This window comes from Brassica napus, chromosome A2, assembly GCF_020379485.1.
Source record: "Brassica napus cultivar Da-Ae chromosome A2, Da-Ae, whole genome shotgun sequence".
Lineage (NCBI taxonomy): Eukaryota > Viridiplantae > Streptophyta > Magnoliopsida > Brassicales > Brassicaceae > Brassica > Brassica napus.
Genome location: NC_063435.1, coordinates 15326448 through 15340192, shown reverse-complemented (window position 1 = coordinate 15340192; position 13745 = coordinate 15326448). Strand labels below are relative to the sequence as shown.

The 13745-nt window shown below is 33.7% G+C and overlaps 2 protein-coding genes and 2 non-coding genes across 4 annotated transcripts; 2 read left to right on the top strand and 2 right to left on the bottom strand.

Moving 5' to 3' along the window:
- LOC106398478 (transcription factor UNE12-like) lies at window positions 1–2334 on the top strand. The gene is made up of 6 exons (XM_048756545.1): window positions 1–534; window positions 641–766; window positions 877–942; window positions 1030–1095; window positions 1612–1692; window positions 1762–2334. The coding sequence occupies exons 1-6, from the start codon at window positions 214–216 to the stop codon at window positions 1999–2001; spliced, it is 900 nt and encodes a 299-aa protein (XP_048612502.1). The 5' UTR covers window positions 1–213; the 3' UTR covers window positions 2002–2334.
- Window positions 2335–3512: 1178 nt separating this feature from the next.
- LOC106401410 (homeobox protein LUMINIDEPENDENS) lies at window positions 3513–8288 on the top strand. The gene is made up of 13 exons (XM_013841923.3): window positions 3513–3832; window positions 3943–3970; window positions 4322–4452; window positions 4574–4956; window positions 5052–5145; window positions 5222–5315; window positions 5413–5542; window positions 5641–5674; window positions 5752–5795; window positions 5879–5967; window positions 6188–6775; window positions 6853–7370; window positions 7601–8288. Exons 1-13 carry the CDS (start codon window positions 3665–3667, stop codon window positions 8123–8125), a joined length of 2826 nt encoding a protein of 941 aa, XP_013697377.2. The 5' UTR covers window positions 3513–3664; the 3' UTR covers window positions 8126–8288.
- A 5189-nt stretch (window positions 8289–13477) lies between these two features.
- Window positions 13478–13550, bottom strand: LOC125589613. The gene has a single exon (XR_007325788.1). It is a non-coding gene; the product is annotated as a small nucleolar RNA Z155 (small nucleolar RNA).
- Window positions 13551–13620: 70 nt separating this feature from the next.
- On the bottom strand, window positions 13621–13707 carry LOC125589604. The gene has a single exon (XR_007325774.1). It is a non-coding gene; the product is annotated as a small nucleolar RNA R41 (small nucleolar RNA).
- Window positions 13708–13745: the final 38 nt, after the last annotated feature.

Here is a 13745-nt window from a genome sequence, read left to right as displayed (position 1 = left end):
CTTTTCTTGTCCTCCTTTATGGTCTTGTCTTGTCTATCTTGTTCGTCCTCATTCGTTTTAGAGCATCATCAATTCACCAAAACAAATTAATTTTTTTTTATTTCAGTAAGCTTTCTCGTGTAGATTTTTCTCTTCAAAGTCTTCAAACTCGCTCATCGTGACTCACCCTGACTCGTTCGAGTTATAAAGTTTCCATTTTCATACTCAAAACCAATGGCTCATGAGAACCTTTCAGACCAAACACCTTCGGATGATTTCTTCGACCAAATCCTCGGTCTTCCCAACTTCCCAGCCTCTTCAGCCGCCGGTTTATCTGGTGGGTTAGGCGGAGGAGGAGGAGCACCGCCGATGATGCTGCAGTTGGGTTCAGGCGAGGAAGGAAGTGGGTTTCACAGTCAGATGTTTCCTTTAGGTTTGAGTCTTGAACAAGGGAAAGGACCTGGCGTTCTTAGACCTGAAGGTGGTGGTGGTCTTGGAAGTGGGAAACGATTCTCAGATGATGTTCTTGATCATCCTTCTTCTTCTATGAAACCTGTAAGTAAACTTCTTGGTTTGCTATGGTTCGAACTAGCTGTGTGGTTCATCATGTTGTCTGACATTGTTTAATTATCCATTCTTACATCTTTTGTGTTGGTGGAAGGTATTCCCTGGGCAGCCGATGCAACAGCCAGCTCCATCGGCGCCCCCACATCAGCCTACATCCATCCGACCTAGGGTTCGAGCTAGGCGTGGTCAGGCTACCGATCCACATAGCATCGCTGAAAGGGTAATGTGATTTGATATACATGCAAGATGTAGTCGAAAGATTTAGTGCTTTATTTATTACCATTGTGTTCATATTTATTGTGGGGAATTATGCTTTTAACTTTGCCACAGCTACGTAGGGAAAGAATAGCAGAATGGATCAGGGCGCTTCAAGAACTTGTTCCTACTGTTAACAAGGTTGGTCTATCTCTTAACCTTGAGCTTCACTTTGTAACTTTTGTCATCTCTTCACAAAGGTTTAACACTTGCTGTTTCTCTCTGCAGACAGATAGAGCTGCTATGATCGATGAGATTGTCGATTATGTAAAGTTTCTCATGCTCCAAGTTAAGGTAATATTATATTACTTGTCTCTACATAACCAATCTAATAGCCTTAATCTTGAATCTAGATTGATTTTTTTTTAATGTGCCACAGAATAATAAACAAAGAACTGCCCTTTTTTGTACTTTGACATTTAGTCTCTCTTCTTTTCACTTTTTGTTTTGTTTCATATTGGAGGATAATCATGGTTTAAGATTAAAATACCATATATTAAAAGCATCAAGTATAATCTTGATGATCACGTTATAATATAAGATCTCTTAGAGCAAACGCTTCTTAATATCAAAATGCAATAGGTTGTTTAAAGCTCCTGTCTAACAAAAATAAAGGAAGTCTCTCTTTACTTTAAAAGATAATGTAGACAGTAAAGAAAATAGTATGCAATGATGGTTTTCTGATTACATAATAAAATATTTTTGTGAAGTTTCCATGCTCATCTAAGAATAGTAAAAGCTTTTTTTCGTGGGATAAAGCTTACCCATTTGAATGATGGTTTATGTCTCTCTTTCGTCAACTTTTGGTAGGTTTGGAGCATGAGTCGTCTTGGTGGAGCCGGTGCTGTTGCTCCACTAGTTACTGATATGCCTTTGCCATCATCAGTTGAGGTAAAAAGAAAATATCAAAGATTTAGAAAATGGGGTTTTGATTCAAACTGTTTGTTAAAACCTCAATAGGATGAAGGGAGTGAGGGTGGAAGGACACCACAAGCAGCGTGGGAGAAAGGGTCTAATGATGGTACTGAACGTCAAGTGGCTAAACTGATGGAAAAAAATGTTTGGGCTGCAATGCAGCTACTTCAGTCTAAGACTCTTTGTATGATGCCAATCTCATTGGCTATGGCTATTTACCATTCTCAGCCTCCGGATACTTCATCATCAGTGGTTAAACCGGAGACGAATCCTCCTCCACCGTAGGATTCTTGTGCAAGTAAGGGTTTGTACAGCAACACAACGACGCATGACTTTGGTTTGTTGATGTTTCATTTCCCTCCCACATCCACTTGTTTGGTAAATTAATGGAGATGGAACCTATGTAGGCAGGGTTTGCAGTAAAAGGGAGAATATGTCGAAAGGGTTTTGAGGTGGACTTTGATGAAAACAACTTTTTATTTTCATGGCTTTAGTGGGAGGTTTATGAAGGAGCTTGAAGTAATAGTAGTGGGAAGGTGTAGGACCTTGTTGAGTTTATGTACACGTTGGAAGAAAAAATAAGTACTTGAATTAGTATTATTATTTATTTTGTATGAATTGGGAGTGCAAATATCGTCTTTTATATTAGAATCTATATTATTAATATGAACTTAGGCTTTATATTGAACTAATAGATCACCTCAAGCTTGGGTAATAGAATAGTCGTTTGGTGTTTGGTGCAAAAAAAAAAAAAGACACATATGTCGTATAAGAATATAAAATATTCTTGCATAAATAACTTATTTTTAATATTAGCCTTGTTGAGAAACATAAAAGTCTTTATTACATAAACCTAAATAAAATCTTGGAAATGAGATAATAACAAAAGAGAATGTTTTTGGTCATTCGTTTAAAAATGTGGTGTAAAAGTATGCTTACAGGCTTCAAACATTACCTGTAGCATTTTTCGCGTTATTGGACCATATAAAACCGGCCGGTTAGAGAACTTAGCTTAGCAAGCATCCAGATCACAGAACTGTAGTGGCTTTGGCTTGCCGAGCAGTGTCATGTTTCCTCCTTCAGGTCCGCACTTGATCTTCTTCGGGTCTTGAGTTCCATGCTGAAACACAAAATTACATAACTCAAAAGTTTGATTTGGGTTCTGAGATACATGTGACCATTATACAAAACCGATTCTAAACTATATATTAAGTGCATCCATACAGTCTCAACTAAACTAGTGACACAGTTGTTAATCCTGATTAGGATTAAGATTTAGAGTTTAGTGTTTTGTTGATTGTGTTAAAAATATATTTTTTTTAAATTCAAGAATTTAAAATTTATCAAAGAGTTTAGGGTTTACCAAAGGGTTTAAGGTTTAGATTTAGAGTTAAGTGTTTTGTTTATGGTATTAATTTTTTTTGAAAACTTTTTTTTTGCAACTACTATTATTTTTAATTATTTGTACTTTTTTAATTTTAAAAACGTAATATAATTTGACAATATTTTGTTTCCTTTTTTAAAAGATATCAGATTTAAAATAACTAAATTTTATTGGTTGGTAAATTTATAGGTTCATCTTAGGGGTGAACCCAAGAATTACTCTCATTATAATATCATAATTAATCAGACGTTAAAAAAAAATTAGGTGCAGATCTTCTACATTCAGAAAACGCTGCGTTTCAGTATATTTTCCTTGGTTAGAAAAAGAATCAAACTTTAAGAGGCGTTATTTACTTGTGTACCCCTTCGTTTGCGTTATTCACTTTTATGCCCCTAACTTTGGCGTCTTTACTCGGATTTGGCTTTCACCGTCCCAACCCTAACCGATTCATCCGAAAATTAGGTTTCATTGAATTCCTTCGATTGGCTCGGGTCGGGAGGGGTTCTCTGATGCACATTCTGAGTTACGGTTGCGTATTGCTCTTCCAGTTTTCCCTCGGCGGCCATGGACGGCGCGTTCAAGGAGGAGATAGAAATCGGGAGCTCGGTGGAGTCGTTAATGGAGCTGTTGAATTCGCAGAAGGAGCTTTTCCACAGCCAGATCGATCAGCTCCAACATGTCGTCGTTACGCAATGCAAACTCACCGGCGTTAACCCTCTCGCTCAGGAAATGGTGCGGCTGTGATTTAGATATCGTGTTTTTTTCTGCCCATTTGTAAATGTGGGTTTGTATCCTTGTATGTTCAACACATTGATTGATCTTCTTGTGTTCAATTTTTACAGGCTGCTGGTGCTTTGTCCATTCAAATTGGTGAGTCTTGTTAGGATTCTGTTTCATTTGTTAATAGGATGGTGCTTCATGCTTACCCTTGTTAGAATTCGTGGGATCTAATGGCAATTTTGTGCATATAAGCCTGGCTATGTATATGTAGTTCCTTGAATCATTTTTCGGTTGTTTTAATACTTCCTTTCTTGGTAATCTAAGTTTGTCACTGCTATCTCTTTCATGATTGCATTCCCTCTTCTCTTTTTTTCTTTCTTATAGTGTATATCACAGATAGTGTTTCAGTTCATTGCTTCTCTTCAATCTTCATGTTCCTTACAACAAGCATACCATAATGTTGCTTACGCTTCATATCTGATGAATTTTTAAATATTTCAGGAAAGCGGCCAAGAGACTTGTTGAATCCTAAGGCTGTTAAGTATATGCAATCCCTTTTTGCAATTAAAGATTCTATTAGTAAGAAGGAATCTCGGGAGATAAGTGCTCTATTTGGCATCTCAGTCGCCCAGGTTTTCTTCTTCTTCTTCTTTATAAGTTTTCTATTTTGGCAATGCTTTTGACTGTTATGTCCGTCATGTTGAGCTTCTCATGAGACTTTGGTGGTATCTCTATTATTTTTTTCGATGCCAGGTTCGAGATTTTGTTGTTACTCAAAAGATAAAAGTAAGGAAACAGGTTCGGCTTTCAAAGGAGAAGGTGATGATGTCCAGTACCCATGCTATACAAGGTGATGGTGTTCCGGAACAGAATAATGCAGTACCTCATGCTGATCCCGTTCCATTGAACTCTATGGATCCGGAGCCATCTTCCATAAGTTGGGGTGAAACTGAAAACGTGGCACTTATGCCAAAGGAGGAAGTACAACAGGAGGATATTCCACCTGATATCAGTGATTCAGACAAATACTTTGTCGATAATATATTTTCGATGTTGCGCAAAGAAGAGACATTTTCAGGACAGGTGAAATTAATGGAGTGGATCATGCAGATACAAGATTCTTCTGTGCTGATCTGGTACTACTTGGGGGTTTTTTCTCACTCTATGTCGTGTTTTATTTTCTTGTTTTCATATTCCCGTCGTGACTGTCATTTTATATGTCTGTGGTCAGGTTTTTATCGAAGGGAGGGGTTTTGATACTTACAACATGGTTGAGTCAAGCTGCTACTGAAGAGCAAACAAGTGTCTTACTACTTATCCTGAAGGTACAAGATTAATTTACTTGCAATAAACAAATTTCATTTTGTTGTATTATGGATAATTGATATATATAGAACGCAGGTTCTTTGTCATCTGCCTCTCCACAAGGCATCTCCGGAAAATATGTCAGCCATATTGCAAAGCGTCAATGGGCTTCGTTTCTATAGGACATCAGGTGTGATTCCTGAAAAACTTATGTGTTGTGTATCTCCCATTGATGTCAAAGTACGTATTGTGATTTCTTTGGTTTCATTATCTGATTTGATGATCAGACATATCAAACAGGGCAAAAGGTTTGTTATCAAGGTGGACAAAGTTATTTGCGAAAATACAAGCTATGAAGAAACAAAATCGTAACATCTCGCAAATTGATTCGCAGAGTCAATTGCTTCTGAAACAGAGGCAAGTTGTGGTTTATGCGTTGGCTAGATAAATTATTTACTTACCTCTCATTTTGTTTTTAGTGACATGGTCTGACAGAGTGTTGTCATGTTATGCAGTATCGCTGAAATCATGGGTGATAAAACCAATCCTGTAAGTGGATCAAAATATGAATCTGTAACGATGTTCACTACATCAGCTCTTTATAACCTAGTTTTGTGCTGTAACAGGAAGATATTCTTAGTCTCTCAAATGGAAGGTCAGACAACGGCAGGTACTAATTGTTGTCTTCCATCTAGAATAGGTTCCCGTTTGATGGTTAGGTTGTTTCATAATATTGATTTTTTTTTGGTCCAGGAGATTGAAATCGTTACAGGGTCCAGAATTGTTGCTTACTTCTGCAGATGATTCCACCAGGAAACACATGCTTGGTTCTACTCCATCATGTATCCTTGTGTTTGAGTTCTTTTATTTGATTTATACTTTTCTCAATGCATAGGAAAATTTAAGCATATTGAACTCATAATAGGCTTCTTGTGTTACTGAATCGCTGTTATACATGTAAACCTGCTACGTCAAGAGAGCGACCAACTACTTCGTCATAGCTCATTGTAAACCTTGTCTTGTAGTTTTGAGCTCAAAATCATTTTCCTTAGCTTGCAACAGATAACAAAGAACGCAGGAAAGTTCAGATGGTGGAGCAACCAGGCCAAAAAGCTGCTGGAAGGGGTCCTCAGACAGTTAGAATAGGAACATCAGGTAGAAGCCGCCCTATGTCTGCTGATGATATTCAGAAAGCGAAGATGCGTGCTCAATATATGAATAGCAAGAATATTAAAAAGGATACATTACCAAGTGCCATTGGTGATACGAGAACCGTTGTTCCTGAAAATCCCTTGGCTATTCAGTCAGTCAAGGATTCTCCACCTAGTCAGAAAAATGAAGCTAAGACTGAAGAAAATACACCTGAACCTTCTACTGTGCAGTTTCCACCTAGTCAGAACAATGAAGCTAAGACTGAAGACACACCTGAACCTTCTGCTGTACAGCAGCCTGTCACTGTAAATGTCCCGGTTCAGACTGTGAGTTCACCGGCTGTAAATGTTCCAGTACAAGCTGATGAATTTAGAAATAGAAAACTTTCAACACCTCCTAAAAGTATTTCTAGTAAGGTCGGAGTTTTGTTAAGAATGAGCCCACATACTATTCTAAAGAATTGCAAGAGAAAACAGATTGAATGGCATGTACCACCAGGTATACCATCTCATTGACCACTTATGGAAACATTAGTTCACTTGTATTTTGGTGGCTAATTACCTATTATTCTACAGGAATGGTACTTGACGAACTCTGGAGAGTAGCTGCTGGTGCTAATAGCAAGGAGGCTGATGTTCAGAAAAACCGAAACCGTCGAGAAAAAGAAACAACATATCAATCTCTGCAAACAATACCGCTGAATCCTAAAGAACCATGGGACAGGGAAATGGACTTTGATGACAGTTTGACACCTGAAATTCCTTCTCAACAGCCACAAGAAGAAAGTATAACAGAACAACAGGATTCACTTGACGAACGGAGAACTGCTGCTGGTGCTGCCTCAACCTCTTCATCTCAAAGTGGCTCCGTTGAACCTGATTATGAGTTATTAGCCGCCTTACTTAAGAACCCGGATCTTCTATACGCGCTGACTTCTGGTAATCCCGGTAATTTTGCGGGGCAAGATATGGTAAAACTGCTTGATGTGATTAAAACTGGTGCACCAAATTTAAGCAGTAGCTCAAATAAGAAGGTTGAAGAAAATGTTGAAGTTTCCCTTCCATCTCCCACTCCATCAACCAATCCTGGAATGGTGCGTTTTCCAAATCTATGTTACACCCCCAAAGTTCACAAAAATATTTATACTTGCTAAATTGAATCACATGATAATCAGTAATTCGAAAATCATAACATAGTTGAAGAAAAGGAACAGTTATACAAGCTATAGCTATCTCAGAACTGGGACTGTGATTCTTTAGCTGTTGGATCTTACTTAGTGACCTCAAGTGTTTACTGATTTTTATTCTTTTTCCTCTTTTGCAGAGCGGGTGGGGGCAAGAAGTGACTCGGAATCCATTTTCAAGGCAAACCCAAGTTGGAGCCGCAGTTGCTAGAATGAGTACTCAGCTTCCTGTTGCTGCGTCTATGCAATGGCAATCATCAAACGGACAATCGATCCCTCAACATACTCCATCAGCATATAACTCATTCACATTGCCTCACACAGAGAGACAGCAACAACCTATGCAAACAAGACTTCATCAGAGTCAACATCTTCAACAACAACCAATCTCGATGGTCAGGGAATCAGTAGGACAGATGGACATAGGTACATCGGCTTCATGGAGGTCCCAGCAGAGTCAGAATAGTTACTACTCACATCAAGCAAACGGGGTTGGGTCGGCTGCTTCTTACCAAGGGAATGAGCAGTACATGAGTAGTAGTAATCCAGGATATGAATCATGGAGTCCTGATCATAGCCCAAGTAGAAACCACCCTAACATGAGGGGACAACAACCATCGAGGAAACATGACCCGTACTGGAACCAAAATAAAAGATGGCGTTAAAACATATATGAGACTCTTGTTTCTTTTGATACCAAATACTTGTTTTTAACTGTTCCATTAGCATCTTGCTGTCATGAGAGGCACATGTGCTCTCACAAAAGATTCATAAGAGATGACAAACTAAAAGATTCCGTGACATAAGCAAACTCAATTTTACCGTCAATTGGTTTCAAAAGTAACTGTTTGACACCCCCCAAAATCATTTAAAAAAAATGCTAATTCTAATTTGCAAAAGAAAAGCAATGTTCCGAACTCTAATTTTTTCTTGCCCAAATTCAGTTGTGTATTTTTATATTTAGGTGAATTTGCTTGGGTGAATTTAAAGTCTACATTGAATGACAAAATTCAAAGAATATCCATATAATAATTAGAGAATAATACGCCACCTGCCACTTTTCATCTTGTATATTACAACATGAATCACTTATTTAAACTAAGGCACTTTTTTTTGAAGTTCATGTAACCATTGATCTTTAATTTATTTTGAGGGTCTAGGTTTGTTGTCACATCTTCAATATAATAATACCTACTTAACTTTACAAGCCTTAGATCAAATGTTGCATTTTTTATATCTTGTACATATTGCAATATTTCTCTTTACCAAAAAGTATCTTGTGTTCTCAATTACCGTGGATTCATTTGGGTCCATCACTATCCCGATCATCACCATCGCGACCATCACCATCACAATCATTTGTCGCTTGTCTTGGGTGCACGTCCCCTTTCTATCTTTTGAGAAGAAGTCTGTCCATTTCCATAACTGATTTGCTATTTTGTGGAGTGGTGGTATGTTCAGGCCTAAAAATGAAATAGACTTAGTTTTGCAATTTTTTGATTTGCGGATTGGGTGCTCCACACTTTTTTTTTAGAAACATAAAATTCATTCATAAAGAGAACTTAAAGGGTTTTAGGTTAAATGGGTCGAAAAGCATGCATTAGCAAGCCTATCAGTCGGACTATTACAATTACGAGAAATGAAAATAAAACAATAGGAAGTAAACAGAGAACTTGAAAAAAGGCTAGATCGTCAATATCAGCGAGAACTCCGTGGAGTTCTGGCAGGCGTCAGCGAAAAGAGAACGCTCAAACGAGCACTTGAAAATCTGTGCGAACACAGATGTTGAAGAGGTTAAGAGATGCAGCATGCAGCAGAGCTTCTCTGATCGCGAGAGCTTCTTCCATACATGGTGAGAATACGAAGGACTGAGCCACGGAGCCTCAATAAACCTCCACACTTCAAAGTGACTGACTCAAGCTTTCGATTATCCTATAAGTCTTTCTACATATTTCTTTTGTGTCTTATTGTTTTTTTGTTTGTAGAAAAAATTTGGTTAACTCTCCTTTTAATTTTAGCCCAAATGTTTGAGAATGGATGACTAATGTTTTTAAAAAAAGTTCTCGATAATCACTTTCAATCTCTTAATATAAGGGATGTGCTCATGTAAGATTTAAATTCATATGGGATTTTTGGAAGCAAATGTTTAGAGAACAAACCCATCGTTTCCCCCTAGATCTAAGGGTGAGCTGTAGCCACCGTGGACTTGCCTGTTTTGAGGAGACGTTTTGCTCCTCCTGCATCTCACCTCCATTTCAAAGCTTCCACTGAGTTCTTTGAGACCTATGTGGACGTATGTGCTTATATTATTGATCGTGTGGCCGGTTTGGGGAGTGTATTGTACCGCACGCGCTTGATCAGAGTTGTGCTTCAAGCAAGTGTGTGTCTGTTTGTTTGGTCATGAAGTCCTATCTCCGAGTGGTCGCAAGGCAATTGTTTTCAATGCGGTCCCCCTCGACTAGCACCGGAGCGCGTATTGCCAGCCGTCCGTTGTCGCTTAACGAGAGACCTCCGGGTTAACCGCGGTAAATCATAGGTCTTTGGACCTTCTCCTCTATCCTCTCGGGTTTAGGAAGTGCTTTGATTTGGACCAATATTGCTGATGTTTGTTGCTGAATTGTGTTTCATTGCTTGGCTTTGTTGGACAAGCATTGAATTTTTGATGCTTAGGGTTTTTTTTAAAATTGTTTTGCAGCCTAAGCATCGGTTTGGCTCTCGAGCAAACTGGATTACAGGCTCAAACTTGTAATCAAACCATCATTATTGACTTAATGACATTTTAGCAAAAAAATAAAGATTTAAATTCATTCAGAAATTAATATACATATACTAACTTTTGAATAAAATTTGTTTTTTTTTTTTTTTTTTTTGAATAGTTTAATTTATTTTAGTGTTACAAAAAAAAAGGAATAGTGTAATTTAGTTTAATCTGTTTGACGTTTTGATTTATTTGATTAGTACAAAATTATTATGAACTAAGAGAATCTCTATATTTAAAGTTTCAACATGTTCTTTTTCAAAAGCAAAACTTTAAATCTAATTTCAAAATTATTTATAATTTACGCTATGATCTTTATATTTGTCATAATTAATGTAAATCCATAAATTTTTTATAAATGACTAGCACATATGTAAAAACATAACAATAATTTTAATGAATAAAATTTTACACTAAAATAGAAAATTATAAATAGAAATACATTATTAATATTAAACTACAAGACAAATACCTCATTATTTCATACAACTATTTTTGTAATGCTTCATCTTCGGTTATACAAAATTTGTTTGAACAATATTTTAGAGGCTCCGGAGAAAATTTACTAGACTATTAGTGGTGTTGCAATATTTAAATTTGTGTAATAATTATGTTTTCATGTATCTTTTTAAAAAAGTTTTTTTTATTAATTTTCTTTTGTAATATTCTTGTTTTCTAATTCTAGTTTTAGAATATTATAAATTTTATTTTAAAGTTTTTATTTAACTGTATGTGTAAAATTTGATTTTATAAAAATAAATTTAAAAAATTTATGATAAACAAAAGTTTTCAAAGATTAAAACGATAAATGAAAAAAATACTTAAGAATCATAAATGTGATGTGTAATTAATTATAAAGAACAAAATGTAAATAAAAAGTTGAAACTTCAAATTTAGAATTTTGAATGGTTTTACTACTCAAAACTATAAATTTGAAGATTTGAAGTTTTGAAATTTCTTTTTAGAGAACAAAAAGTTATGTATTTAAAATTGTAGAGTTTCTTTCGGAAATGCTCTAAACTAGTTGGTTCTCTGTCAATATTCAAATAGTTTGGTTAACTAAAATTTTACTAAAACTAATATAAGTTTTTGGTTTTGGTTTGTTATTGACTAAAAACTCAGGTTTTCGATTATTTTGGTTAAAAATTGATTAATTAAGTTTATAATTTGGTTAGAATTGATATGGTTTGGGTATCTTATATATTAAAATAGAAGTCATGACTTCTTTCATGTGTGATTTTCTTAATATGGACCATCGTTTAGAAATCTTATTAAATGTATTTTATTAAGACTAATAATACATAGAATCTTTAAAATACTTTAATCATAATATCTTTTGATATATTTTCATTTTAAATATAAATATATTTATTTTAAAATTCTAACAAATCTGTTTAAAAGATTATTACAAGATCTTCATCTTCAAAATTATATTTAAATATTTTCACTAATTTCAAAATTCGTTTGAAATATTATTATACATTAATAAATTCAGTAATCGTTTATAAAATGAAAAATAAAAAATTCTGTAGTATTTTATATATTAAATAATCATAATCAATCATATTACAAGAAAATTATTATATTGAGCTAAATATAATAAAATTGTATTAAATTTATAAATTTTATTTTCGTAAGTATAAAATATTTGTGTTAAAAAAATAAAATCTAATATATTGATAAGATGAGTTAACATTAGCAAATTATATAATGCATGTATAAAAATTAACATGTATTTCTTTAAAGCTTATAGTATAAAATATTTGTAACTACTTTAATCATAATATATTTTCATTTTAAATATTATATATATTTATATATTATATTTTAAAATTCTAATAAATCTGTGTAAAATTATTTTAACAATAACTTAATGTATTTTAAGTTATCGTTTATAAAATAAAAATAAATAATCTATATCATATTTTATCTACTTTATAGTCATGATCATGTTAAAATACATTTATTATGCCTAAATAAATATGATAAAAGTATATTCAATTGATAAATTTATAAGTTTTATTTTCATAAATATAAATTATTTATTTTAAAAATATAATATGGTGATGGAATGGCTTAAAATTAGCAAACCATATAATACATGTCTAAAAATTAACATATCATAGACTTTTATATATACAAAAATATTATCTAAAATGAATAAGCATAAAAAATATTAGTAAAAAATACAGCTTTGAAACACGGATCAGAATTTAGTATAAATATTTATTTTAAAAATAAAATATGATGATAAAACGGGTTAAAATTAGAAAACCATATAATACATGTCTAAAAATTAACATATCTTAGATTTTGTATATAAAATAATATATTATCTAAAATAAATAAGCATAAAAAAATATTAGTAAAAAAATACAGCTTTGAGACACGGATCAAAATTTAGTATAAATTAAATACAAAATAATTTTCAAATATGTTTTCTCATGCATATATAAATTTGTTTAATAACTAAATGAAAATACAATAAGATAAATAAATAATAAGAAGTGAAAATACATACAGTTTTAAACAATTGATTAATTATAACATGTAAATTATAAAATTATTGAATTTGAAATAGTTATATAAACATTTAAGTATATGATTAACATTAAAAATATATACCACTAATGTTTAAAAATAATAATTTATGTATAAAAAAGTGAAAACTAATAGCTAAACTAAATCGTAACGAATAGGAAGCCTAATTTGGAACACGTTAAGCAATATAAAGTAATGGAACTAGTTACTGATGATTACTGGCAAACAACAACGGGCAACAAACAAAAAACAACACATACCGGTAACGGAAAAACTATTTAACCTGTTAATTGCATGATAAATTTAACAGTACAATAAGTGTTTTATTTTCATTAAAAGATTAAATATTCATGTGTTGATGTTTTAGAATTTTTGATCAAAAATTTTCCCACTAAATTTAATAATTGTACTTTTTATAACTGATCTTAAGAGAAGTTAACTAATAAATTTTGAAAGTCTGAGAGTCCTAAACTGTGTGCTCATTCCGTAACATGTTCGTGTCAAAGATGAAAGATAAAGTCTCAAAAATGTCAAAAACTTAATTTGGTCAAAAAAATCAATTGTGTACTAATTCGTTACAAGTATATCTCCAATTTCAATGATGAGATAAGTGAATTGATCCATTTATGTTCAATGAGAACCTGAAAACTAGTTTCAAAAGAAGAAATAATAGAGGAAAAATAGACTTGACAAAGGTAATTGTAGAGAGAAGAGAGCCAGATGATCAGATAATTGTAGTCTGAGTTTTGGTCGACAGAATAATTCAGAATAAGAGTAATCATCATTCCACTGGCTCTATATTTTATCAAAACTCAAAAAAAAAAAAAACAATATTTGTAAGAAACTCTATTTGTAAAGGGAAGAAGGCTCAGAAGGATCCATTGGTAAAATTTTATAATCAGGGTTATAATCATAAAATAGGTAGATTTTCATCATCACTGCCTTCACTACAAAGCCCTATTTACTCCAAAAAATCGAAGATTGGA